This window comes from Gavia stellata, chromosome Z (assembly GCF_030936135.1).
Source record: "Gavia stellata isolate bGavSte3 chromosome Z, bGavSte3.hap2, whole genome shotgun sequence".
Classification (NCBI taxonomy): Eukaryota; Metazoa; Chordata; class Aves; order Gaviiformes; family Gaviidae; genus Gavia; species Gavia stellata.
The window spans coordinates 52,912,551-52,938,505 of record NC_082637.1 but is presented as its reverse complement, the minus strand read 5'-3'; the positions used below and the strand labels follow the sequence as shown (position 1 = coordinate 52,938,505).

General features: G+C 39.9%; 1 protein-coding gene across 1 annotated transcript in view; it reads left to right on the top strand.

Annotated features, from left to right (window-relative positions):
* Window positions 1–8,591: 8,591 nt before the first annotated feature.
* ADAMTS19 (ADAM metallopeptidase with thrombospondin type 1 motif 19) overlaps window positions 8,592–25,955 on the top strand; it is a 156,612-nt gene continuing 139,248 nt past the window's right edge. Inside the window, exons 1-2 of the mRNA XM_059833503.1 lie at window positions 8,592–8,670; window positions 9,668–10,278. Of these exons, the coding sequence (XP_059689486.1) occupies window positions 8,592–8,670; window positions 9,668–10,278 (690 nt within the window). The remainder of the gene's footprint in view (window positions 8,671–9,667; window positions 10,279–25,955) is intronic.

The window sequence follows — 25,955 nt, the reverse complement described above, 5'->3', positions numbered from 1 at the left end:
TTCTTTGTTTCAACAAAAATGAAGTTAAAAATATGCTTTCCTATATTTCAAGCATATGAGTAGATTAAAAGTACTGAAAACTGTAAAAGGCTATGAGAGTGGGACCTTTAAAAGTTAGGGTTAGGTACCACATAACTGGATTCACAATAAGCCATTACTTTGATGTCCTATGGGAAATATTTCTATTGACAGGAAAATTTGTCCATGTATTTCGTATTATCAGAACAACAGCTAGCCTTTTCTTGGCAGGATAGCCATTCCTTCTGGTTTTTTAGTGATATGTCTATACTACCTGTCCCAGATGTCATACAGTATAGTACTTTGAATACATAGAAATCTGTTTCCTTCATATTGGCCATGAAACAGGCTTATACTGCTATCTAGGCATGAAGGTAAAATCGGTGGTCTACAAGCTCTTACACTGGCAGAAAAAGCAGGAGCAATCATGGACACCAAATTTACATCAGCTGGTTTAGGAAAAGTATTTATAAATAATCCCGAGGTTTTCCGACAATACATCATAGTGTGCATTTTATTGGACAACAGAGCTTTTTGGATAGTAATGATATACAGCACTTTTAATCTTCAGGGTGCTCTGCAAACAGAAGCTAAAGTCTCCTCCGCAATGGAGATCTCTGAGCTCTCTGTTGACAACCCTTCCTGGCTTTGGCCAGGAACATGATCACCATTGTGCGGCTTGTCAGTTTGTTTATTTCTATTGCCTAAGCTCACTGAAGTACACCAACTTTGTGCTTTTATTCTTATCTGTCTCAGAATAATGGGAGGGAGCTGGAGGTGGAGATTGAGAATTGAAGAGCAAAACTGGGAACATCGCACATGATGCCAGGGGTTTTTTTTTTTCCCACATCAATTCAAGCAAAAGACTGCTAGAGAGTAGCTTGGAAACCCTTTAGCCATGTCTCCTTGGCTTTTTGCCTGTTTAACAGAGGTCTTGCACAACCTGTGTTTTATGTGCTGTCACCTTGATTTCTCTATACTTTAGCTGGTCTCCTGGTGCCACTGTTTGCCATTGGCCTGCCTTCAAAGCGAGTACTTGTGGACACTACTCATACAGTGTGTAACATACCCTATGCCTTGACAACTCATGTGGTCTTAATGGGTTTCCCAGTTACAGAGGCTAAAAGAGCAAGGCAGCCTGTTCTGCACACCACCACACAGCAGTTCTTATGAATAAATCCTTTAGATAGGAAAAAATAAATAATTTCTACAATGTTTGTTTTTTATCTGGTAGATATAATGAAATCTTTCTCTCCTGCGGTGGGGGAAAGTGCAAATAGGATATCCGCAATGTCATGTAAATGAATAATGACTTGGAGACTACTTAACTTCATTTCTCTAAGGCTTCATGATATCTTCAGTACTTGCAGCCAGGTGACATGTTAAAGAAGGATGTCTAGAAATCAGTGATTATCTTTGTTCAGCTATCCTATTGCATGCTTTCTTTAAATCTATACAGAAAGAAAGATGTTTTTTCAGAAAGCAAGGTTATTTATATGCCTCACCTTACAAAACAGCAAGGAAACAAACCTTGCTGCATGGGCCCCTTCCTTTGACTGACTTACAGCTTTTGAAGTGATATCTCTTTATCTTCTCTTTCTCCTCTGTTGTTTTCCTTGACTTTGTTATCTTGATCAGCTTTCAATCACCTCTACACTGGCTTCTCCTGATCCTGGATCCATTCTCCTGCCTGTTGTCTTCTTTTTCTCTGTGTGAGTTAATAGGTAATGTATATATTGTTATATAATAAAAATAGTAATGCATCTATACTGATAAGCTGAAGACCATACAGGAATTTAACTCCCAGACTCTCTAAAAGTCATTCTGCTTTTTAATCCTTTCTTGGAGCCATATTTCATGTTTTACAAGATTGCCTTTCATATTTCTCACTTACATATTATCATTAGCATTCCTGTATTCTTCATTTTTATCTTCAAGTTTACATGCTTTCAGTTATACTGATTCCTTGACCAAAAAAAATTAGGTTTTTTGGCTTTTTTCTCAAGCTAAAATGGTGTAAACACATTATGATGGTAATACCACTCAGCCATTTAAACTGCATATGTAAGTAATGGAAAGGTATTTTTACCTCACTGTATAAGTCCTAATATGATTGCTCCATTTCTCTGCATAAAATCAGAATAAATTCTGAAACAGACTGCTTGCCTAGTAGGTTTGGGATAACTTAAAGCTTATAGAATCTTTTAAACTTACTAGTTTAAACAGAAGAGACACCTACCTAGCATTCACTAACAATCTAAAGTAGTTGTCAATTATTCTGGTTTGATCATAAATTCAACAGGGTTTTGTATCCAGTCCCAGATGTTTGTAGTTCCTACCACTTTCCTTTGCTGTACAGCTTGTATTCCTGTCTGCTGTCCCCACTGCCTTTTAATGTGGGGACCTGCAGCTAGGGAGAGGATGAAGTAGCTTAGTCAAGTTCCCTGAATTTGTTTCTGATACAAATTAGAAGAGGTTAGAATTTTTAAAAATACAAATGCTACAGTCACAAATGGGATAATTTTCCAACAGGAAGCAGAACTTTAATTTTCAACCATTTTTGATGATGCAAAATTTCTTTGATCTTCTAACCTGCTCTTACAATTTGGCAGAGGAGTCAGTTTCATTATCTTTATTTCAGAGAGCGACTTCCCTTCACTATGAGAAATCATGTCCATCAAGCTATTTTGAGGATATTTTCTGTTATTGCTTTTTTCCCATTAGTTAATGTTTCCAAATTATAATATGGTTGCAAACAGTATTTTTATTTTGAAGACATGACTATTTTAAGACACGCTTATTGTATATTTTTAAAAATGTAATTGTCAAGAAGAACCATGCAGTGTTAATAATGTGAATGTGTTCTCAATAAGTAGTCTGTACTATAGCATCTCTTCTACACCCTGTGATAGCAATAGTGATATATTGGTTTCGATGGTAAATTGTACATACTGTTGAGTACAGGCACAGTTTTATAAAGACTGGAACAAGATTTCAATAGCACCTATAAAACAACAACTTTAAGCTTACACACATCGACCTCTAAAGGATTACTCTTCTAAACTCAGGCATGCATGTAAACCATGGAAGTGTTGGAACCTTAATTCTTACTGAAAATCTGATTCAAAAGGCAATCTCAAGAGTTCTTATAAACTAGTGTCTTTATCTGCTTTACCTTTTGAATAATAAAGTTTTGAAATTACAAAGGACAAAAGTCTAAAGGATAAACTAATTAAACTGTTATTGTTTCAAAATATTTTATTATGCATATGTCATTCTTTCTATTCTTCCACCTAATTCTTTAAACCATGTAATTTCTTTCAGAATCAAAGCAATGGAAATAATTGTTATTAGAGAATCTCAGTGCTGCACAAGGACCTGAATTGTTATTTTTGCCTTTTCTCTGGTTAGAGATAGAAGTTTTTAGATAGAACTCTGCATTTGTTTGAATGTTTACGTGTTCGCAATTCTCAGCTATCTCCCAAAATGCAAATTAAGCTGTCCTTTGCCATCTTCTTAATTAGGAAGAAATTCAGAAGGATGTTCTTTTCATGCTCTTGAAAATTCAGCAAATACACTTTCTTCTTAAGTTCTTTGAATTTGAAGAGTAGCTCAGAATTTTGATGGATTTGCTTTTTGTATTGGAAGAAATCAAGCAGAGCTTTGAAATCTTTAATGTACAAAAGAAACCTTACTAAATGGCTCACCATCCATGGGCAGAGTATTAACGTTGAGGTAGGGAATCTGTATTCAGGGGTTTTTTTTAAGACCTATTACGTTGTTTCTTGTGTTGGTTTAACTTTCTTTTTATGTTCAAAAGTGAGAGATCTGATTTCTGCCTCAGAGAAGCTTTCTGGCAAATTAGCAATTCTTTTTCTCCAACAGGTGACTTGCAGGTTTCAAATTTGAAGTCGTCTTCTTTTAAGGTGTTCCAAAAACGGGAACTATTTGTTGATCGTTCTGGATTAGCCTTTTCCCCGTAACTGATCAAGTGATATATTTGCTTGACAGATTATTTCCAGTTTAGAAATCTGAGGAAGCTCCTCTTTGTGAGAGACTTTACCTTGGCAAGTTGTGTGGGACTCAGGTTCACAGAGAGAGCTTTGCTGTCTTTTAAGTGGCTTCAGCTTGAGTAGAGTACTCTGGTACCTTCCACTGTACAGACTGAGCTTTCTGTCAAACTGTCAACAATTGCCAAGCATGACTTTTTCTGAGAAAAAAAGTTACCAAATGAAAAGGATATAATGAAAGAGTTGTGAAAGTCTATTCTGGTTAAATGGTGACTCTGCCAAACATTCTATATAAATAGCGTGTTGAAAGTGTATTTTTACCTATATGTACCATCCACAAAGATCACAATCAATTTCACAATATGACTTCGTGAACTCACAAGGTGACAACTGTGACTTGGGAGTAAATTTCACTGAATTACCTAAACTCAATAGGATCATAAGAATTGATGGCATAGCATAATAGCATTGAGCTGCTATGAGCTTAGCTTTGCACTTTTAAAGTTTCTGCACTTTAAACCAGTAGAGGTATAGAACAATAGTTCGACACACATCTTACTCCACAGGTCATCTAATTGTACTACTGAGTTTAGATGTCCCTGTGAGATTTGCTCTGAAGCAAGATCTGCTATAGAGAAGTTGTTTGAAGTGGTCTTAAATACATACATTTTAAATAAACCCTTTATTTTGAGCATATAAATAACAGTATAGAATTACAGACTAAACATTCAGAGTCTGTGAGCTAACAGGCAGAGGAAATTCACTGCTCAGTTCAAGGGATAGGGAACACATTTTCTAAAATGGGAAAAAACTCATTTCATTCATGCTTAAGTGGAGAAAATTTGCATTGGTTCACATATATCTTGCAGCTAAAAAAAAAAATTTAGTTCAATCTGCTTTTAAACAAGTTTATTTATGCTGAGATAACATTTGCAAAGCACCCTAGAAACAGGAAGATCTGAGTTTCTGTTTCTAATCTCAACGGTCATATGATACGTGGCCTTAAGGTAGTAAGGACCATTCAAAACAGAATAGATTTTTTTCCATTTATCTAGTATATTTTGTTAAGTTGTAAAAATTTGAAACAAATGTACGCAAATATTTTTTAAAAATCAATTATATCATCTATCATATATATATAAAGCATATGCACAAATAATTAACAACTATTTCCCTGTGAAGCAGATTAAAGGTTTGCTATTTTTTGGTAACAATTACTTGAGGCAATCTTGTATATATTGTAAAGCTGAGGTAATTTTAAATCACTTTTGTATGTATAAACTTGATAGCTTTTACAGTTAGATGATTAAGTAAAGAGAAAAAATAAACCAAGGAAAGTCCCTGACTGATGGTGGTGCCTGTATTGCTAGAAGCTGACATTTCAAATTCAACAGTATGATTTGTCCATATTTACCTTAATCCCCAGAATTAAATCACTGAAACAGATTCACTATGAGATGGGGGGAAAATTCTGCCCTTGGTCATGTAAGGCAAGACAGTAACTGCAGCACGGATTTAAATAAAAACGTAGTGGTGAAGGGTGTGGAGGTTGAAGAACAATATCCATGTCTTCAAAAGATGGCTTGAGATGTCTATGGTGTGTCACCAGTGATTGGGGCATTATCATGAACGATCTTGGCATACTGAAGAAATGAGAAGTCAGCCTGTGGTGGGGCCTGAGAGAGCCCTTGCACTGCTAGCCCCTAAGGGACCGATGCCACAGTTCTGTAAATTTAACATCAGGGAGGACTAAAAGAGAGGAAATTGCCAAATCTCTATTGACTTCAACAAAATTAGGCTGATTTATGTCAATCAGGAAGGACTGATGAGGACACATTCTTTACTTAATTTTCTATAATTTTTTTCTCATGTCAGTGAGACGGTCTCGATCATTGTTGTGCTTTACAAAACAACACATTCTTTACTTAATACATTTGTGATTCCATACGAGTCCCTTAGAATGCCAAAAGGCTTAGACATTTCAGATAGGAAGCACGGTTTTAAGAATCTGCTGGAGCAAACTACATGTTTCTTTTCATTTTGCTCTAGATTGAGTTTGAAGATACTCTTTCTTCCAATTTCACGAAGGCATAGTTAATACCAGCCCACGTGCAGTATGTTCTGTAAAATAAAAACCATTTTGCAAAGAGTTTTGGTGGTTTTGTGATCAAGAAAATGAAGTCTTTTGTACAGTACATGTGGATACAATATTGTTCTTTCTGCAAAATAATTGCAGTATGAAAGCATTGTTTTGTTCTTTTAATTCTTATTATTTTAGACATGGACTTCTCTGCGCTAGTTTCACAGTGACAACAGTTAGCATGTGGTGGGCTACAATACCGTCTACCAGTATTAACCTATGACCAGACTCTTTGTTAAAACTAATGAACACCAGTAGGGGCTCTATTTTATGGTGCACTTTCCCCAAAGTTAAACATCTAGAACTTCCCCCTGTACTTTTACTTTAACTATTGAAACGATAAAAAGAAAACATAAAGTGAGCTAAAGAAATTTGCTGCAGCTCCACGCTGACTTTAGCTTGCCTTGTATTCATATGTGGAGATTTATTTGAAACGTTCTTTTTTTTTTTGGCTGGTGATAAAGTCAAACATATTAAAGTCTTTCTCAATTGGCTTCTTACAGTCTCTTTACCGCCTGCAGCTTATGTTGAAAAGGCCAAATTCTGCTTACCTTACTGACAAAAGCAGTTCTTTTGCCTTTTTAGTAAGATTATACATGTGAGTAAGAGAAGCAGAATTTGGTCCAAAGAGACAAACCTAACTTTAGCAGATTGAAAACAGTTACAGCAACTCACAGTTTTAAAATGAGCAAATGCACATAAGATCTCCTTTCTCCTTATTCCTGCTGGTTGTCCATTTGTATCTTTTGGGATGTAACTGTATGCATTGTAAGTAAAGATTTTCTTTGTGTATTTCTGCATCTTGCCTATATATTCTGATCTGTTCTAAAAAAATACAGTCAGAATTTGTAGCTAGTATTTGCACAGGAGCTTATAAACCACATCTTACAGCATATCCTAATCAGTTGTAAGCAGAGTCTTGGCTGTGGAAAGGCTGCAGTATTGGGCCTATAAACTAATTCCACTGTACTTTAGTATGTATGTTATTTACTTGGGAAACAAAGCTTCACTTCAAATGCATTTTTAAGGTAATCTAATTAATAGGCAAACACTAGTTTGCAGCCTTTGGAAAACTCCCCCCTTCCTTAACTGTTGGATGTAAATGTGTCATCTTGTTTTTACAAAGTTCCTCTGATTTTGCTTAGTGTAAGTTGGCTCAGATGCCAAAAAAAGGACCACTGTATGGTAATTTTTTTCCTATAAACCCAAACAACCAATCAAAAATACTGTTTGGAGGTAGTTGAAAATACAAACCCATGCAGCATAGGTTTCAAGCAGCTGTTGAACACAGCAGAGAGCAGCTTCATTTGGCTTCTGTGGAGTCTAAACGTGTTTTTTATTTGGAGGCCTGACATGTGATTTTTGTTTGTTTGTTTTGCTTTTAATTTTATACAACTAACTTTTAGAAAGAATTCTTGCAGCTTCGTAGCTTACCCTTAACGGCACAGATGGCCTTCCTCTCCACACTAGATTGCTCTGCTTTCGCCTAAGGCATAGCAGTCACCTTTGACACCACCAACAGTAGGTAAAGCAGCAGAAGTTATGGTAAGAAATCAGGCTTTTAGAGGGAGGTTTTTACCTGTTGCTTCTGCAGTTTATGCTGATGTTAGATGTGCATTTAAAGCTCGACTCCTCATTTAATCATTCCTCTGCTGACAAGGGTTGGGGTGGAAAGTGATGGGTTTCCATGGGGAGCTGCGTAGAGGGGGCAAAAGGAGTTTAGAATCAAATTACACAAAACCAGGCAGAAATGGTCAGCCTCTGCTGCTCCCTGAATTTGAGGCCAAGGCTGTGCAGAACGCGTTGCTGGCGACGGGGATGAGAGGAGCCCTTCCTGCTGTCGGGACGCTCGCGGTGTGTGCCCCTGCACGGCCGGTGGAGGCGGGCGGGGTGCGAAGCGCCGTCTCCCGGGGGTCGCGCCCGCCCAAGGTGCCCGCGGGGCGCGGGCGGGACTCGGCTGCCCGCGGAGCCGCCCGGGCGCCGACCCACGGCGCGGCGGCGGGACTGGGGTGGGGGAAGGAAGGGGGGGCCGCGCCGGGTGCCCGCCCGGGCGGGGCGGGGCGGGGCCGGACGGGACGGGGCCCGGCGCGTCCCGCCCCGTGGGGGCGAGCGGCGGGCGGGGGCAGCGCGGTCGCCGCCGCCGGGGCGCAGCTGCCCGCCCGCCGCCGGGCGCTGTGTGCGCGCACGGGCCGCGCTCCTGCCTGCCTGCGCCCACACGCGCGCCCGCACGCACACCCGCAGACCCCCGCCGTGCGCTGCACATCCCGCGCTGCCGGTGCTGCCCGCCCGCCCCGCCGGGGCGCGCGCGCTTCGCGCTCGCCTGCAGTTTCTCCGCGGGCGCCCAGGTGGCTGCGCCCCGTGGCGCTCCCCGCCCGGCCCGGCGCGGCACGGCCCTCCCTGTCCTGCCTGCCGGCGTCCCGGGGATGGGCGGGAGGATGCGCCTGAGCCGCGTCTGCTGCGTTTTCTACCAGCTGTGCGTGCTGTCAAGCGGGCTCGCGGCAGGTAAGTGCGCGCCTTCCGCGGGACGGGGCCGAGCCTCGGGGCGGCTTCCGCGCCCCGCCGGCTGCCGGTAGCCGGTACCTGCCCGTTGTTAAGCGCCTTAACAGCTGTGCCCGTCCCCTGTAGCCGATGGGTGGTCAGATGATGCGTGCCTCCACTGCGAGGGTGCTGTGCCATGCGCTCGTCTGTACGAGATACTAATTTTCATACTCAGCCCTGTCATCTCAGCAGTGCTATTCCTAGCATGTGTTGGATGAAAGGGTAAATAAAACTGTCTTCTGTCTCAGGCTGGTGGAGATTGTGTGTACTCACATTTTTACAAACATAATGCTGGTACACTGGGAATTTTGGTTAAATTGTGATATGGTGTGTGTAATACACAGACATCGCTAATCCGTGGTTATAATTCAGTTTGATTATAATGATAATGATGATACAGCATGTGCAAATGTGCCACTTGTACGTGCATGTGCAAATGTGCGGCCATGGGGTGTGTGTGCCTTTGGCTGCAGTTCTGAAATCACAGTGGATCTTGTGAAACGCGCTGAGAACAAGGTTGAAATTTTCAAATTTTTTTGTTCAGGTTTTCCCAGTTAAAATAACAATTTTTTTCTGTCTGTATAAAAAAGTTACCACTTTGTCTAAATGATGAAAGGTTTGTGCAGCTCTCCTTGCATGGAGGTGGTGGTCGTGAAGAACATCCCCAGCTACCGGTACAAGCACTTCTGCCCAGCTTGAGCTCCAGCTCTCAGTGTTTACCAGGACCGCGGTGTGTCCCAGACCCCTGAACAGGCACAGAGACATCTAGCGGTTGGCCCACCTGCTGTGTATGAGGACAGGATGAAAGGGCCAAATGGAGCCCACTGTATCTTGTGTGGCATGCTTGGTGGGCTGGGAGCCAGAAGAAGTGTGTCGTGGGGGGCATAGGGTAGGTTTCTGGCAGGCAGTGTGTGCTGCTGGGTGCTCCACTCATTTAAAGTATCTGCTGGCCTTCCCACAGGTCTCCATGCTTCAGAAGAAACTGAGGAGTGGGAGATCGTCTTCCCCGCGCTGTGGAGCAGGGGCCAGCAGGAGCCGGCGGGTGGCAGCGGTGGGGGGGGGAGCTGCAGCACCGACCCCAGCTGTGGGAACCAGAGCAGCACCCTCAGCGTCCCTGCCACACCTGGCCCAGTGGCTGGCAGTTCCCGGGAGGTGCGTTCAGTCTCCTCCTCCGTGGAGGGGCAGGCACAGGCTGTGGGGGAGGCGGCTGAGGAAGAGGACACTGAGGATGAGTACGAGTCTCAGGAGTTTTACCACTGGTCCCCCCTGCCCCAGGGGTCTGGTGCTGCCTCTCAGTTGCCACCACCACCATTCCCACCACCACCACCTCCAGCAGAGGATGGAGATGAGGTGCTGCTGAGGATCCCAGCTTTTGCTCGGGAGCTCTACCTGCTGCTCAAGAGGGACAGCCGCTTCCTGGCTCCTGGCTTTGCAGTGGAGGAGCGGCTTGGGGCTGAGGGCAAAAGCCTACCTGGTGCTGCACAATCGCAACCTGAGAGAGCTTGTTACTACAGTGGCGCTGTCCTCCGCTACCCGGGCTCCTTCGCCTCCTTCAGTACCTGTGGTGGACTGGTAAGATGACCTTGCATGCAGGGGTAGCACCAAGGTCTCCATCCAAGTGTCAGCTTCATCTGCTGCCTGTCATGCCCATCCATTTCCTGAGTTCTTCTTTCTTTCATATCCTCTTGGGTCCTATGTCTGTACTTACCATTATTTTTAACCATTTTGCCATTCATACTTTTATTATTCCACTCATAATTTTTCTCAAATCCTACTTCTGCCTTTATCCTGTAAAGTTTTGATGTTCTTTGTCCTATTTCTGAAACACTTTTGTCTCTCAGTCCCATACCTTTCTTTTTTGGATGTCCTTTTTATTCTTATGCCGTTCTTTCTTCAACTTTTCTCATCTCCATCCCTAATTTTATCTTGGTCTTCAGTGTGTGCCTGTAATTAGTTACCTCCATGCTCACTCTCCTTCCTTTTCTTTGTACCGTTTTCTCTCCTCCAGTTTGTCTGTAATCCATTAGTTCTTCATTCCCATCCTATATTCTTTCTCATCTGTGTTATCTTCCTTATCTTCTACATCTGCCTTTTCAGACTGTTCTGTTTTTCCTACTTCTACCAATATTTTACGTCTGCTTTCTCATCTTCATTATTCCTTTTCTTTCATTCCCCTCATCCGTTTGGCCTTTTTTCTCTACCTCACAAATTCCCACATGGGGTACCTGTAGTTACTTGGATCTGGGACTCCGTAGCCTTCTTTCCTTTCAGTTCCTCCACAGAAGTACGCAATGAGTATGTTCTCAGCCAAAATGTTAATACAGTCAGACCTTTTTAATGGTTATTGCTTCTGTGGCATACCTCCCTTATTTAGAACAAGTTTCACCTGCTATAATTTCTGTTGGATCAGTCGTAGTTTTTACCAGATAAAGACCAGAATTGGGCATACTGACAACAGCGGTGGTGATCCAGTAAGCTGCAATCCCAAGATACTTGGGGGTGGACGGAAAGAGTAGAAAGCAGCTGGGATGATGTAAAATGCTGGCAGGATTTAAAACAAAAACAATTATTACTACTATTATTCTCATTTTGTGCCTTTATGTAACATCATAAATGCACATGCCTGCAGCACTTTACAGAATATAGAATACAAACAGTAATGGCACTAGGGAGAGTTAAAATCATTATGACCCTGGGTTTTTTGGGTGGCTAGATGGGTGTAAATCGCCACAATCACATGATAGATGTTTTTTGTATTTCTTTTCAAATTTGAACATCTAACTTGTTCCGTTGTTGTTTCATGAAGATACGCCTGCCTGGTTTTTATTTGCACGGTCATGAAGTGAAACTAGGTAAAATGTGGAAATTTTGACTGCTTATTCATTTGCCTGTTTGGACTTACTCAAAAGTCAAAACCCAAACTGAAAGTGGTGGAGAGGGAACATATGTGGATTGACACCAAATAAAATATTTGCCTGCACTCCTGCAAAGTGAAACCGCCAAGTTTCACACAACTCTAAGTGGTTGGCATCTAATTATTGACATTTTGTCAGATTTTCCAAAGCATGGAAGCAGAATTAATTGTGGAGAAAAATATTGAAAGTCAACTGAAGGTGGTTTGAAAGCAATCAGGTAAAGGATTTTTATGTTCTGGAAAAGCATTTGACTTCTGTACTCTGTGTCCTTGTTAGAATTTTACTTCCTTTTACATTGTATATTGGTAAAATTAGGTTAGAGAAAATCTTTGCAAAGAAATTGGTAGAGATAATTATCACAAATGTCTGCTCAAAAGTGATGTACATCATTGCATATCTGTAATTCCTTTGACTTGATTTATAAACTGAAATTCACTGTTTAGACCCCAGTTCCCTAAGAGCCCCATTAGTAATTTTTGATTCAGTCAGACTTTTCCTAGGAGTGCCAGCTTACTCCCAGCCTACCGGCCGTCTAACCATGCATGTGCCCAGACCATGTTCGCCATTCATAACACTGCAGCTGAAATATAAACTATTCTATGTATCTCAAATAAAATTGGAAACTGTTGTTGATGTTGACTGGTAGTGTCACGATCCTTAATGGCATAGTCTTGTTTGCAGTGAAATAGTTAAGTAGCTGTTCTTTCTGAGAGTGTTGCTGCATCAGGCATATAGTTAAAAAAAATTGCACACTGCTATTATGTCAAAGTTGTCATAACAAATCTTAAGTTATTTGTCATTCTTTATTCAGTCATTCCTAGGGCTCTATTACATATGTAAGTTGCTCTGTTTCCAAGAGTCTTGAAAAAACATCATACATACATTGCATATTCCACCCTGTTTCCTCTAGGCCTTGCCCTGCAAAAAGAGCCAAGCAGTATTTCAAACTTCATTTTCTCTTTTAAGATGTAAAAATCCATTGAAACTTGAACCTACAAATATTTTATTGTAGTTACCTCAGTTACAATTTATTTTTTCATTTTAAACATAAAGAAATGTTAGAGGAAAATATGGTATGAATGTCTTACATATACTCTCTTTTCAAAGCCTTGCAGACTTTGGGTTAGGATTACTAGGCTGCATACACTTCAGAAAGCCAAACAAGCAGGCTGCAAATCCCTTAATATGCAGCTTAGATTCCACTCAGCAATTTTTCTTTTCAGTGTGAAATACAGCATCTCTACCTAACAACAAAAATTCCACCATTCTGGTCTTTAGATAGTAGCCTTTTAGTGAATCTGTTTATTCACCAAGGAAAGTAACTGTAGTCTGACAGGCAACAGTGATTTTGCCAGACAGGAGGAAGGGTGAAGAAGTGCAAAGGCCAATATAAAAGGTTTGGCCATCATGGGCAGGGGAGGATCATACATGGCAGTACAGATGTGTGACTGATGCTGTAGGGCTGGTTGTGTGAAAAGATACCGGATCTTCAAAAAAATGAAGAAAAGGCCTTGCATGAAATTGTTGTGCCATCCAAGTTAGGATGTTGGTATTGGTTACAACTTCTCAAGGCATGGAGAGACCTGACATGCCAGTGACATTCAGGAAATCGAAAAAATGTCTACGTAGAAGTCTTAACTGCTCCTTCTATAAGCAGAAAGACAGAAGAATATTGTTGCAGGTGTTAGGCACCTTATCCCCTTGAAGTGGAATTTAGATGCATTTTGAATACTTCACTGCTTGCAGCTGGGTAAAGCATGTAGCGTACAGCACAATGTTAAAGCTTCCCCATATTTCTTTCACAGTTTTTGAAAGCTTAAGTAGTGTGTTTGTTCTTGAGCTGTTTATCAAAAGCCAGTATGGAGGGGTGATAATAATGGGGTTCATAACATACCATGTTAATCATATAAATATACAAGTGAAAAGTGAGAGCTGCTGTACTCCCAGATAATTGCTAATCAAATTCTGACTGCCAGCCTTGGCTTCATTTGACAACCTGTCTTGACAAATGAAGGAAACATAGCTCAGTGAGTATTTTCTAATCAAACTAAAGAACAGAGATATGTATGGACCATCTAAAAACTCCATGACTGTGACCTTGGTGTAATCTCAGAGCTCACATGATCAATAGTGACAGTCCTATCCAACTCCTTGGTAAAACACTTGTGGATTCTTACATCCTTTTACAGCTCGATGGGATTTGCTCTGAGTACATTTTGGGATTCTGCACTGGTGCTGCAGGAAGATTAATAAGGAGAGGTTTCCAAGAATTCTCCATCTGTTTGCTGACTGCCTACTTGTTGTTCACCATTAGCCAAGTACCAGGATGTAAGTCGTCCTGCTGATGCCAGCGAGAGTGCTCTTCTGAAAGTGATGAATTGCAGAGCTGGACCATTAGTTATTTATATGGTTGTTTCTACTGCTTGTTTGTGTTTTGCTATAATACTTGAAATAAGAAAAAAAAACACCTCAAATGTTGTTGAGCAGGTTTTTTTTGTAACTGTTAATATATATAACTTACAACTTGTAGTTCTTTTAGACCATGCTGTAGGAGAAACTTACTGTGGACTTAGAATTTAGAAATCTGGCTACCGGTTCTTTACCAACGATCTGCTCTGCTGCTAGCGTGGAAGTTGAAGTAGTCTCACTGTATTTCCCCAAAGAGAACTGTAAACCCTGCAAATGTGTGCTTTATCCCCTACTCCTTTCATTTCAGAAAGAGAGGCATTTAATGTTTTTTTCTCAGCACTTAACTGCTTAGGTAGTACTCTATGGCTATGTGGTGACAGGCAGGGGTTTTCCCAATGTTTCTTTTTCTTTTTAACTGAAGCAGTCTGCAATAAGTAGAGAACAGCTAGGTAGAGAAAGGATTTGAGTATCTTCTTATACCTAAAGCAATGGGATATGTTTAGGCTGTTAGGAAGTGCAAACAGGAGCAAATGTATACACAGAGGATGGACAGGAGAATGCAGCTCCATACAGCTATGTTGTTCATCACAGCACTTAGGGATTGTCTAACAAAACGTGTGGAGATCTGCCTAAACAGACAGCATTGCCACCTGGGTTAATTTACTGGAGAGAAGCTTTGAAATTCGTCTGTGTGGTTCTGTATTTTCACTGGATCTTAAGAATGTGAAATGGGCAATAGCGTATTTATAGTTCTCCAAATCCCAGGAGAGTCAGTGTCAAGCACTATTTGCAACGAAAATTAATGTGCATTTTCCCAGTGACTTGAGCGGGAACAAGTCTTAACACATTGCCAATCCAATCCAGGGAAGAACTCTCTCTAGAGAAGTGTCTCGTGCTTTTATTAGGCCTCATTACCATTAACAAGCAGGTATTTAAAAATCTGATCAACAGTTCATAGACAAGTATTCACAGATTTACTCCAGCTGTTATACATACATTATAGAGCAACATCCAAAGCAATGCTGCCAGCGTCAGCAAAAGAATGGATGACAGTAGTTGTGTTGTGCAGAGATGTGCCAAATATCATCGGACAACAACATTTTAACAAATACTTTTGATGGTAATGTCCTACTTTTACAATAAAACTGAAATAAATTAGGATGTGAAAAAAACTATGTGCCTTCTTTGGCTAGTGGAATGCTCATATGGTATTTCAGTAAGATTTGAAAAAAACCTGAAGCACCTTTACAGGAAATGTATGATTTTTTTATTTCTGACACAAACTGTGTTTTGAAGATTAGTGCTATTAAACAACAGTAAGGGAATGACATATGATGGATTCAAAATATTTTAGATTTTTTAGGACATTGTAAATTCACGTGACCCTTAAATTCAGAACACATAATAGAGCTTCTACAAAACTGGATTTTTTTATTTTATACCTAACCATCGAGGATAGTCTGACTTTACAGGTTGTCTCAGAACAAGCAGAATGAAATTGTAATAGAAGGATAGTAAAAAAAAATTTTCTGTATTCCTAAAATTCACAGTCACTTTTGAGGATTGTTTTGACATCTTTCCTCCTAGATAAGGATTTTAACCACAGCATTTCAACATTTTTATATGGGAAAACTCCCAATGAATACAGTTCTTAGTTACACTTCCTAGTGATTCCTGCAATGAGAGTAGTGTCTGTCATGGAAGGCATACCTGAATTTTTGAAGAGCTTGGACAGTTTTGGAGAGCTGTACTGCACTTCTGCCTTTTGGTTGTACAGCTTCTTTCAGTGGCCATGCAATACTTAACCTGCTGCAACTCCTTTCCTGGCATAGGGTCAGACTGATTGGGAATGCATCAATTCTTTGCATTGGGTGTGAGTAGTGAGCCTGACATTTGCTGTGCAGTGCACGTGCAAGGTAAATCCTTGCTTTTGTGAGCACCCCTGCTTTTGTGGACCTTTTGGAGCAGGTGGTCAGGAGCAACTCACGGGCTTCATAAATTGCCCTGGGAAGCTGTGCTGTTACAGGTGGTGAGCTCCTGGTGTAAGGCTCTGGGACTTTCTCATAGACTTCTTGCTTCGATCAAGCTGGAGAGCGACTACCCCATTACACATCCTGAACCATATGGTACCCACATACAGGCCTGAAATGGGTTAAATACCAAGCCTCTTGTCTACCAAAAATAGTACCCCTGCCTCCCCACTTCAGTGATGTTGCAGTTACACATTGGTATTGAGTAACTTCTGTACCAGATGCTTTTCCAAAAGAAAATGGAGACAATTACATCTTTTGTGCTGAGGGTAAGCATTAGAAAACAGACATCACCAACAATTTTTCATAAAAGGGGAAAGAAAAAAGATTGTTTGCAATATTCATGGTCCATTTGATACATATAGGCTAAAGTTTGACATTGCTGAAGGAGGATTATAACATTAAATAGGATTATCCTTAAAGGCTGCCAGGATTAAATGAAGTACACACGCCCTACTTCTATACAGCCAGCTTCCTGGGATCCTTAAATGAAAAAGGACAAATACAAGCAGTAAAATACGTGTTTAGATCCCCTTTTTTAAAAAAACAGGGCTAACTCAAGACAGAAAGATGTCGGAAATCACAGGTGGGTTTTTTGGAGGCTTTTTCAGTTACCTATTTAAAATGCTAAACTCTTTATTTCTTAGTGCACAATCTGCCTACTGTAGCATTGTGAGTTTGTTAAAGAAGTGAAACTTTGCTGAGAGGGACAGAAATAAATATGTGAATGAGGGTACTCTGTGAATATCCCTTACTGAGAGGTCACAGGTTCACCAGGTTTTGCTTTGTTGACTTTAAGTTATGCCTTATTTGTGTTTTAAACAACTTTAAATGGGCAATATAAAATATGTCATCAGTAGAAATAGGTGGGCAAGGTAGAGAGTGAGTGGAAATGTCAGCCCTGAACAGAAAGCAGCTTTGCTCTGTTAGGAAAGTGGGTTTCTTTGCAGAAAAAACAGAAGCACCCCTGGGAAAATAAAGTGTTGGACTAAAATTTGGTCTTCCCACCTCTGCATAGGGTAGAAGAACTAAGGAAGTGTGGTGGTGCTCCTGGGAGAATACCCATACTTCCAATGCATATCTTGAATCTGAGCCAGGTTGTTCCCCCTGCGTTTACATGGCAGTGGAACACGGGAGGGAGGAGGGCAGCCAGGATTCTAGGGAGTCTGGCCTTCAACAGGACAGAACAAGTTGTTTACATGAGGTTACTTCGGCATGCTTAGGCACAGACGCATCTTCCTCCAGCATAGGCTTATCTGCTATTTTTGTTGATCTTTGTGTTATAATCCCACCTTGAACATCTAATGAAGCACAACTGAAAACACAGTAGAGAAGCCAGAGAAAATTAAAATCAAGAAAGTGACTATGGCAGCTGGAGTAACCAGTATATATGTACAAGCAAAGCACTATTAACAAACATTGTTTTATTAATTACTACCAGAACTACCAAATATGGTTAATTTTTATTTTTTCATAAACAAAAGGAGTACTGGAGATGGTATCCCTTTAAATGTTTGGTTAGTGTCATTAAGAACCATAAACCAATGAAGATCTATGTAAAGATAAAGGACTAAAACCTCTTTGTTTCTATTTTCTTTCTTGAGCTCTGATGCTGCAGTCTGTTGCTATTCATCTTTGCCTTTCTGGATGAAACATCATTTGGTTGGGTTTTTGTTTTGTGTATCTGAGAACTTGATAATTGATAAGAAGGATAAGTCTTTTGAACATAGGAACAGTAGTGTTAATGTAAAGCTGAAAAGTTTGGAAAATCAGTTTTGATTTAAGCTGAGACTACATTTGAACTATAACGATCTCTGTTTCCTTTTATATTAAGCACTGTGGCATGGTATGCGAGATGTTTGTCCAAGATGCCTCAGACCATGTGGTAATGATTCCTTTCTCCCTCTAAGAGCTATCCTATAATCATGTAATCACTCCATCCTGAGACAGGTTTGATTTGTGATTCCAATCCTGCTTGTAATAGCCTGCTGTTCTCCTAAAGTGCTTAGTTTCAGTACCAGTACTTCCTTTGCAATTTATTTCCAAGCCGTAATTAGAAATGAGAAATATGCAAGCTCCAGAGTAATTTTATTTTAAAAAATTGAGACTGTTGTGAATCACTTGAAATCTCTACCCATTGTAATTAATAAGTGTAAAATCATCAAAGTTATTTTTCAAGATACAGAAGTGAGATGGTAAATCAGAAAAACTGGGTAAGTCCATTGACAGGTAAAGTTTTTCAATTAATTAAATTAGTAAAGTTTTGACCCCTAATTTGAAGGTAACTGCTTTAAAAAGAAAAGACAGAGCACTGAGCCTCGCCCAGCTACAACTGTTCAGGTTCGTGAAATTAGCATTTTCTCCAAGTCTTTTATCTCTGACTTTTATTCATATCTCATGATATGTACTGATTGTTTCTTCTATAGCAAAGAAACCAGGATTTTTAAAAGAAACAAATTATCTCCGTGTTGCAACCCTTGTAATTATATTTTAAAAGCACTGTTGTTTTTAAGAAGATTTCTTGGACCTGCAAGAATGGAGATTCTTTTTGGTAATTAATGATAGACTGTGACAGGGGAAAAAATAGGAACATTCATGATTTCCAAGATGTAATACCATAAAAATACGGGAGCTGCAAAATAGGGAGGAAACAATACAAAGCATGAGGTGTGAGAGTCATTGTAGGATTGATGGTAGGTGAGGATATTCACGGAGGAGTCTGTGAAAATTAATGTTCATGTAGAGGTAGCATGCAAATGATGCACATCTCTCTTTGCGATGTGATAAAGAGAACTACCAGGGTAGGAAGGGATGAGTCAAAGCCATTTGGATTTGAGGGAGAATGAGATGTTTGCAGAAGTTCTTCGGTAGACCGTGTGCCTTTCCTTGGTTTACTCAGGTCTCTCACTGGTGACTTTAGGGACATCACATGGGGGGTTGGTTGGTTGCTCCTTGTTTAGCAGAAGCAGCAATGTAATGGAAATAGTGTGAACTATGCCGAGCACGTGGATCTGTGTGTTATATTGCATATCCAGATAGTAGTTGGTCAAACTTTTATAAACCAATAGTCCAAAATATCTATGTTAGTTTTAAAATCAGATGTACAGCTGTTGTGCATTAGCAGTTCAGTTAACCTTTTGTTAACCTATCATTGCCTGGACAATCTGGTCTTCTTGGTTATTTCTATTACTTCTAATAATGGCATAAATAAGCAAAGAAGTATTATTTGGGAGGGAAAGAATGAAGAACATTTCTAGTGTTAATTGTAGAACAATATATTTAGAATGATAAATCAATATTGTAACATTAGTTTCTAGTAATATGTGCATCTGCACGTAACTGAATAGAAATAAAATTTTTTGGAAGACTCTGCCGTGAATGTTTTTCTTGGGTCTACCAGGACTTCAGTCAGAATTATTTTCTGAATGAGTTTTGCATCCAAGAATGTAGAAATGTGCCCAAAACTGACTTGTGAAGTGATTTAGTTTCTGTGTGATTATCCTCCAACAATTGCATATGCTTGTTTTATGATCTCAGCTGTGCTACCTTAAGTTCTCATTAGATGTCAGAAGTTTAACTGGGTCAAGTCAGGTCAAGCTTATTTAGATAGCAGAATGTTAAGGAAAATACAGATATTTCTGCACGTGATGTTAATTCAGCCGGGTACAAATTTTTATGATTCAGGACACAGTAAATATCCTGTTATGTCCCTCTGGGTTTAAGGGGATGCTGGCTGGGGCAAGTGCCCAAGTAATGGCTACAGCCATTATAGTAATGCCATTTTTTATATAAAATGTTAAACTGTGCTTCAGATGCACTTAAACTTCTCAGCGCTCTTTTTGTCAGTGAGAACACTGATTAGCTTGGCAATCAGATTATAACCTTGAAAACTCAGGTGTAACTCTGCTTCAAGGCTTCTTGTATGAAGTGCTTTGCTTTTCTTCTGAAGATGGGAGACAGGAAATAAAAAGGGACACAATAAGGGACAAAAAGCTGAATGCTTATTATTCTGGGATGCAGCAGTGAGTGAAGGGTTTGGTATGTTCTTGGTATGTGCAGGGAACATAAAGCCAGGTCTGTACACTATTATCAGGTTTTAATATTTAATTGTGGTCTTACTTAATTAGCTTTTTAAATATACTCTCTAAGCATGAAGCTGTCTGGATCTATGCTTCTGTCATAAGCTCTGTGTGAAACTCAAACTTAGGCAATTTTTAAAATCTTCTGCAAATTTATAAGCTTGTTGCAAGTTAGGGGATGGGAAGTTGCTCAGGTGATTTTATGCCTAGATAGAACCCCAATCTCTTTTGTCCCTCTAGGACATAAATGGACCTCACCCCAAATATTTATCAAGTAAAGTGAGGGGAGTGAGAGGCTTAAAAGTAGAAGAGGGTTTATAGACTAAAATGGGTACAATTATGTGTATAAAAAACTTAGTTTTCCAATTTCTGGCTGATAGTCCTAGCATGTTTCCCTTTTTCTGTCTGACCACTTGTTTCCTCTGTAGTAACCTATCTAAGGAAGCATAACAACAAAGATTTCTTCTCTGTCCCTTTGGGGTTTTTTTTACTTCTAATACTAAACTATTTGCATTGGAAACAATGGAAGGAAATAATTCCTTCCTTTCTTATTTCATTTTGGGTGATAAATCTTTTGCTTGTTTTATATAAACGAGTGACCAATCAGACTGATGCTACTTGGTTCAAGATGCTAATATCCTAACTCCATTCTACTCACTGTTTGTATTCTTATGCACATAAAATCAAGCTCTCTGGCTTTTAAAAAAAGGAAAAAAGCCTTCTTCCAAAATCTATTTTTTTTCCTTTTAGTTAAAATAATACTTCTGGAAAAATAATTAGATACTGTTCCTTCTTTCATGAGGGTAGCAGAACTTTAGTTTCTGTGTGCAACAAAAGGTAAATTCATATTTTTTTCCTGAAAAAGGGGAAGGAGAATCTAGGCTTAGAAGTCAAAAGCAAAAAACTATGCATAGTTTGGAAAAAAATATAAATATGAACTTCAGTTAGGAGTGGAGTCATGGAAGTATATGACTTCTATGTATTTTTAACTTTTTTAAGGAATGTGAATCTAAAATGATAATAAATTGTGAGAGTCGTATTTATTTCTTTTAAAGCTACCAGTTCTGGATTCATGTAATTCTAGATAGAGATATAAAAAGCCTAAGCATAACTTTATTTTATAGGTGGACTAACTTGATTTGTTGAATTACGGTTGTATGCCCGTAAATATAATTTATTTTCCTTTCTTGAATTACTGTTTTCCACAGTTAGTAGTTTTGGCAAATTGTAGATTTGAACGACACTGAGTTTCATGGAGTGTTGCCTTGAATTAAATAGTCTTTGAATGCAGTTCAGCCCCTGTGTCAGAAGAAAACCAAAGTAATGGAGTTGTGGTTAGATATTTCAATATGTATTAGCAGAGATTGAATTTCTGTATGGACAATCATGGGCAGGTTTTGGAGCTGTGACACATCTCTCTGTGGCTACAATGAAAGCACGTGGATTTGAACAATGGTAGCTCATTGTAATGCACTATTTGAGTGTTTTACACAAATGAATCAATTTAAACTTGGATTCCTTTTATTGGTCTTTTTGGTACTAGTCTAGGTGTTTTATCTAATGTAGGTTACATACACAGTTGCCGATACTTTCAGTTTAAATCTCCTGCATGGGACTCAGTGTAGAATGCTTTGTGCTCGTCCTTTGTGTGCTATTACATTTTTGCCTGCATAAAATAGCATTTCAGATTCTGATGGGAATAAATCCAGGCTTGCACTAAAGAAATGGGGTTAGTGCAGTTTTGTTAGCTAAAGGTACAGCAGTTTGATTCATACTCCAAAAGAGTGGTTTTTAGTCTTAGCACAAGAAGTGCTGAAGTTACTCGTATTACACCAAAATGCTCTGAAGAAACACATCTTTACAAGCACTGAGTCTTTAATTGCCAGGATTTTATCCATAGGTGTTATGTTTCCATAGGTGTTGCTTTGTTCTAGGACTAGTCATGTTTAGCTATGCAAAGAGACTTTCTTGTACAATATTAATAATTACTGAATTGTTGTTATATAAGAAATGATCTGGAATATCACTGAATCAGTTAATTGTAAAGAATTTTTAACTTAAATTTTATGGAATAGAGTTCTTTAAATGCTGGCTTACTTTATAGAATTGTTATATTTATTCTGGAAAGGAGATATAGTTGGGGTTGTGAATTTGTTTTTCTTTTTTATAATAGTAAATTAGTGGTGGTATTCCATTTAATATAACATGTACTTGAGCAAAACCAAGTGATTGTTAACATCATGCATCCCTCAGTTATGACAACATGATAGACATAATTTACAGGTTAGATGGTTGTTTTAAAAATGGATTTTTATGCGAGTTCAGCTTTGAATTGTGCAAGTAAAGGGCTGCATCATGCTTGTTGAAGTATAATTGTATCTTGGTTTTTGGTTTGATTGTAGTTTATTTTATTGGTCTATATTAGTCATCTGTGGTTGGTTGAGTATGTTGCTCCAGCATACTTTTTGAAGCAAAATAAAATAAGGTTTTCTAGAACATTTCAGCCAACAGACAAGAAGCATCTTTATTCATTAGTCTGTTGGTGCATGCACCAGCAATGGAGTTGAAGTCATGCAGCAACATAAAACATCTGTTTAATGTATGATTGTGTGGGGGTCAAAATGAAGATCTTTGTCCATAGGAGTCGAGCGTTTGATATCTTTGAATTTTTTCCTTTGGTTTAGCAGCCTTGGTAGTTGGTTAATGCTTCCCTTTGTAATGGTAGTTACTTCCTTTAGTTCATTTGGAAACTGTGTTTGAATCACGGTCAGTTCTGATCATTGTGTTTTTGATGAACGAAACTGAAGGCGTGGCCCTTGTGAATTGCTGTACTGCTACTGTGACTTCCAGCTTCTTGAATCATAGGCCTACATGAAAATGAGAACTCATAAAAATAAAAAAGTAATTCTCTAGCCCACATAAGGACAGATTAAAATATGAAACCTGAAGGCCAAAATGCTGGCAGACCACTGAAATAACTTATTTTTTTTAAAAAAAAAGGTTTTGATGGGGGAAAGATAGTGACAAAGGATGAGGAAAAGGCTCAGTCTTTAATAGTAAGAGGAGTTGTCCTCTGGGTACCCAGCCCCTTGAGCTGGAAGATAGAGACAGGAGCAGAATGAAGCCCCCACAATCCAAGGGGAAATGGTTAGCGTCCTGCTACACCACTTAGACACACCCAAGTCTCTGGGACCGGATGGGATCCACCCAAGGGTCCTGAGGGAGCTGGCAGAAGAGCTCACCAAGCCACTTCCCATCATCTACCAGCAGTTGTGGCTAGCTGGGGAGGTCCCAGTTGACTGGAGGTTAGCAAATGTGACGCCCATCTTCAAGAAGGGCCAAAAGGAGGACCAGGGGAACTACAGGCCTGTCAGCCTGACCTCGGTGCTGGCAAAGATTATGGAGCAGATCATCTTGAGCGCCATCATGTGGTACATGCAGGACAACCAGGTTATCAGGCCCAGCCAGCACGGGTTTATGAGAGGCAGGTCCTGCCTGACTAACCTGATCTCCTATGACAAAGTGACCCACTTAATGGATGAGGGAAAGGCTGTGGATATAGTCTACCTAGACTTTAGTAAAGCCTTTAACACCATTTCCCACAGCATTCTTCTGGAGAAACTGACTGCTCGTGGCTTGGACGGGTGTACTCTTCGCTGGGTAAAAAACTGGCTGGATGGCCAAGCCCAGAGAGTTGTGGTGAATGGAGTGAAATCCAGTTGGCAGCTGGTTGCAAGTGGTGTCCCCCAGGGCTCAGTTTTGGGGTCGGCCTTGTTTAGTATCTTTATCAATGATCTGGATGAGGGGATAGAGTGCACCCTCAGCAAGTTTGCAGATGACACCAAGTTGGGTGGGAGTGTTGATCTGCTCGAGGGTAGGAAGACTCTGCAGAGGGATCTGGACAGGCTAGATCGATGGGCTGAGGCCAATTGTATGAGGTTCAACAAGGCCAAGTGCCGGGTCCTACACTTTAGCCACAACAACCCCATGCAATGCTGCAGGCTTGGGGACGAGTGGCTAGAAAGCTGACTGGCAGAGAAGGACCTGGGGGTGTTGATGGACAGCTGGCTGAATATGAGCCAGCAGTGTGCCCAGGTGGCCAAGAAGGCCAACAGCATCCTGGCCTGTGTCAGAAACAGTGTGTCCAGCAGGAGTAGGGAAGTGACTGTACCCCTGTACTCGGCACTGATGAGGCCGCACCTCGAATACTGTGTTCAGTTTTGGGCCCCTCACTACAAGAAGGACATTGAGGTGCTGGAGTGTGTCCAGAGAAGGGCAACAAAGCTGGTGAGGGGTCTGGAGCACAAGTCTTATGAGGAGCGGTTGAAAGAGCTGGGGTTGTTTAGCCTGGAGAAGAGGAGGCTGAGGGGAGACCTCATCGCTCTCTACAACTACCTGAAAGGAGGTTGTAGAGAGGTGGCTGCTGGTCTCTTCTCCCAAGTGATAAGTGATAGGACAAGAGGAAACTGCCGCAAGTTGCACCAAGGGAGGTTTAGATTGGATCTTAGAAGAAAATACTTCACTGAAATGGTTGTCAGACATTGGAACAGGCTGCCCAGGGAAGTGGTGGAGTCACCATCCCTGGAGGTATTTAAAAGACGTGTAGATGAGGTGCTTAGGGACATGGTTTAGTGGTGGACTTGGCAGTGTTAGGTTAACGGTTGGACTTGATGATCTTAAAGGTCTTTTCCAACCTAAATGACTCTATGATTCTATGATTGTAGTCGACAGTTTATAGCTGCACGTACAGAAAGTTTATGTGTTCTCTTAGTAGAATAATAAATTCCATTTTAATTAAATTGATTTCCGAATAATAGTATTTTTTCCTGCAAGCGCAGAGGAATAAGCTAGATGGCCAATTCATTACTATTGCACAGATGTTGCCTTGTAGTTTCCTTCTCTTTACTAGCTCTAGCTCCATTTATTATTATTTTTGAAATAAATTCATTTTGTAACGTAAAGATACAGGCAGTGAATTTTTCTACACACCATAAAATCGGAATCTTGAGTATATACCATAACTTTATACTTGCTATCACAGCACTGCCATTGATCTAAGTTGATATGAAATCAAATCTGGATCTGCTTAGGGTTTAGACATAGAGGGTGGAATGCTGTATCTTGCTTTATTGAGCATATATTGACCAGAGCAGATTGAGAGTTTTGAGGGTTGCATCCATGAAATGATTTTTCCATAACAACAACCTCTTTTGTCTTCCCTTTTAACATTCTAAAATTGAGAATGTCTCTTCTGATCTTAAATATAATGTGGTTACCCTCTTACTGTAATATCATGGCTTGATCATAGTTGACATAAACACAGTGATTTTGAAAGAGACATAAGATGGTCTTTAGTTTCATTATTCTTAATAAATGCTTAATGTTAGGCAAGGTTTCTGAGCAAAAGATACCTATTTTATTAATTCAGCTTATGTCATTGGAACAAATAGGCAACTTTTAAGGCTTTCTAGCCCTTTCTCAGAGCTTTTGTTTTTTCTGTAATAGAAGAAAAACTACTTGAGAGATAAGATTAATTCCAGAGTCTGAATAGATTTACTAATTGGTTCAACCTTCTGAGATAAAGAGTAGGAGTTACTGAGTGCAGGGAGCAATGACCAGAGAGAGACCAGTAATTTATTACATGGTGGGTTGCCAGAATAAGTGATGTTTTCTTTTGTGACATAGTCATGGTTGCCATAAAATCTACATTGGTTTAGGTGTCTAAAGTTGAAAATATCATATTTGTTTTCTTAAGGATTGCAGAGTGTGCCTTGTGTGCAGTTATGGATATTCTGCACGTTTAATAGCCGCACCAC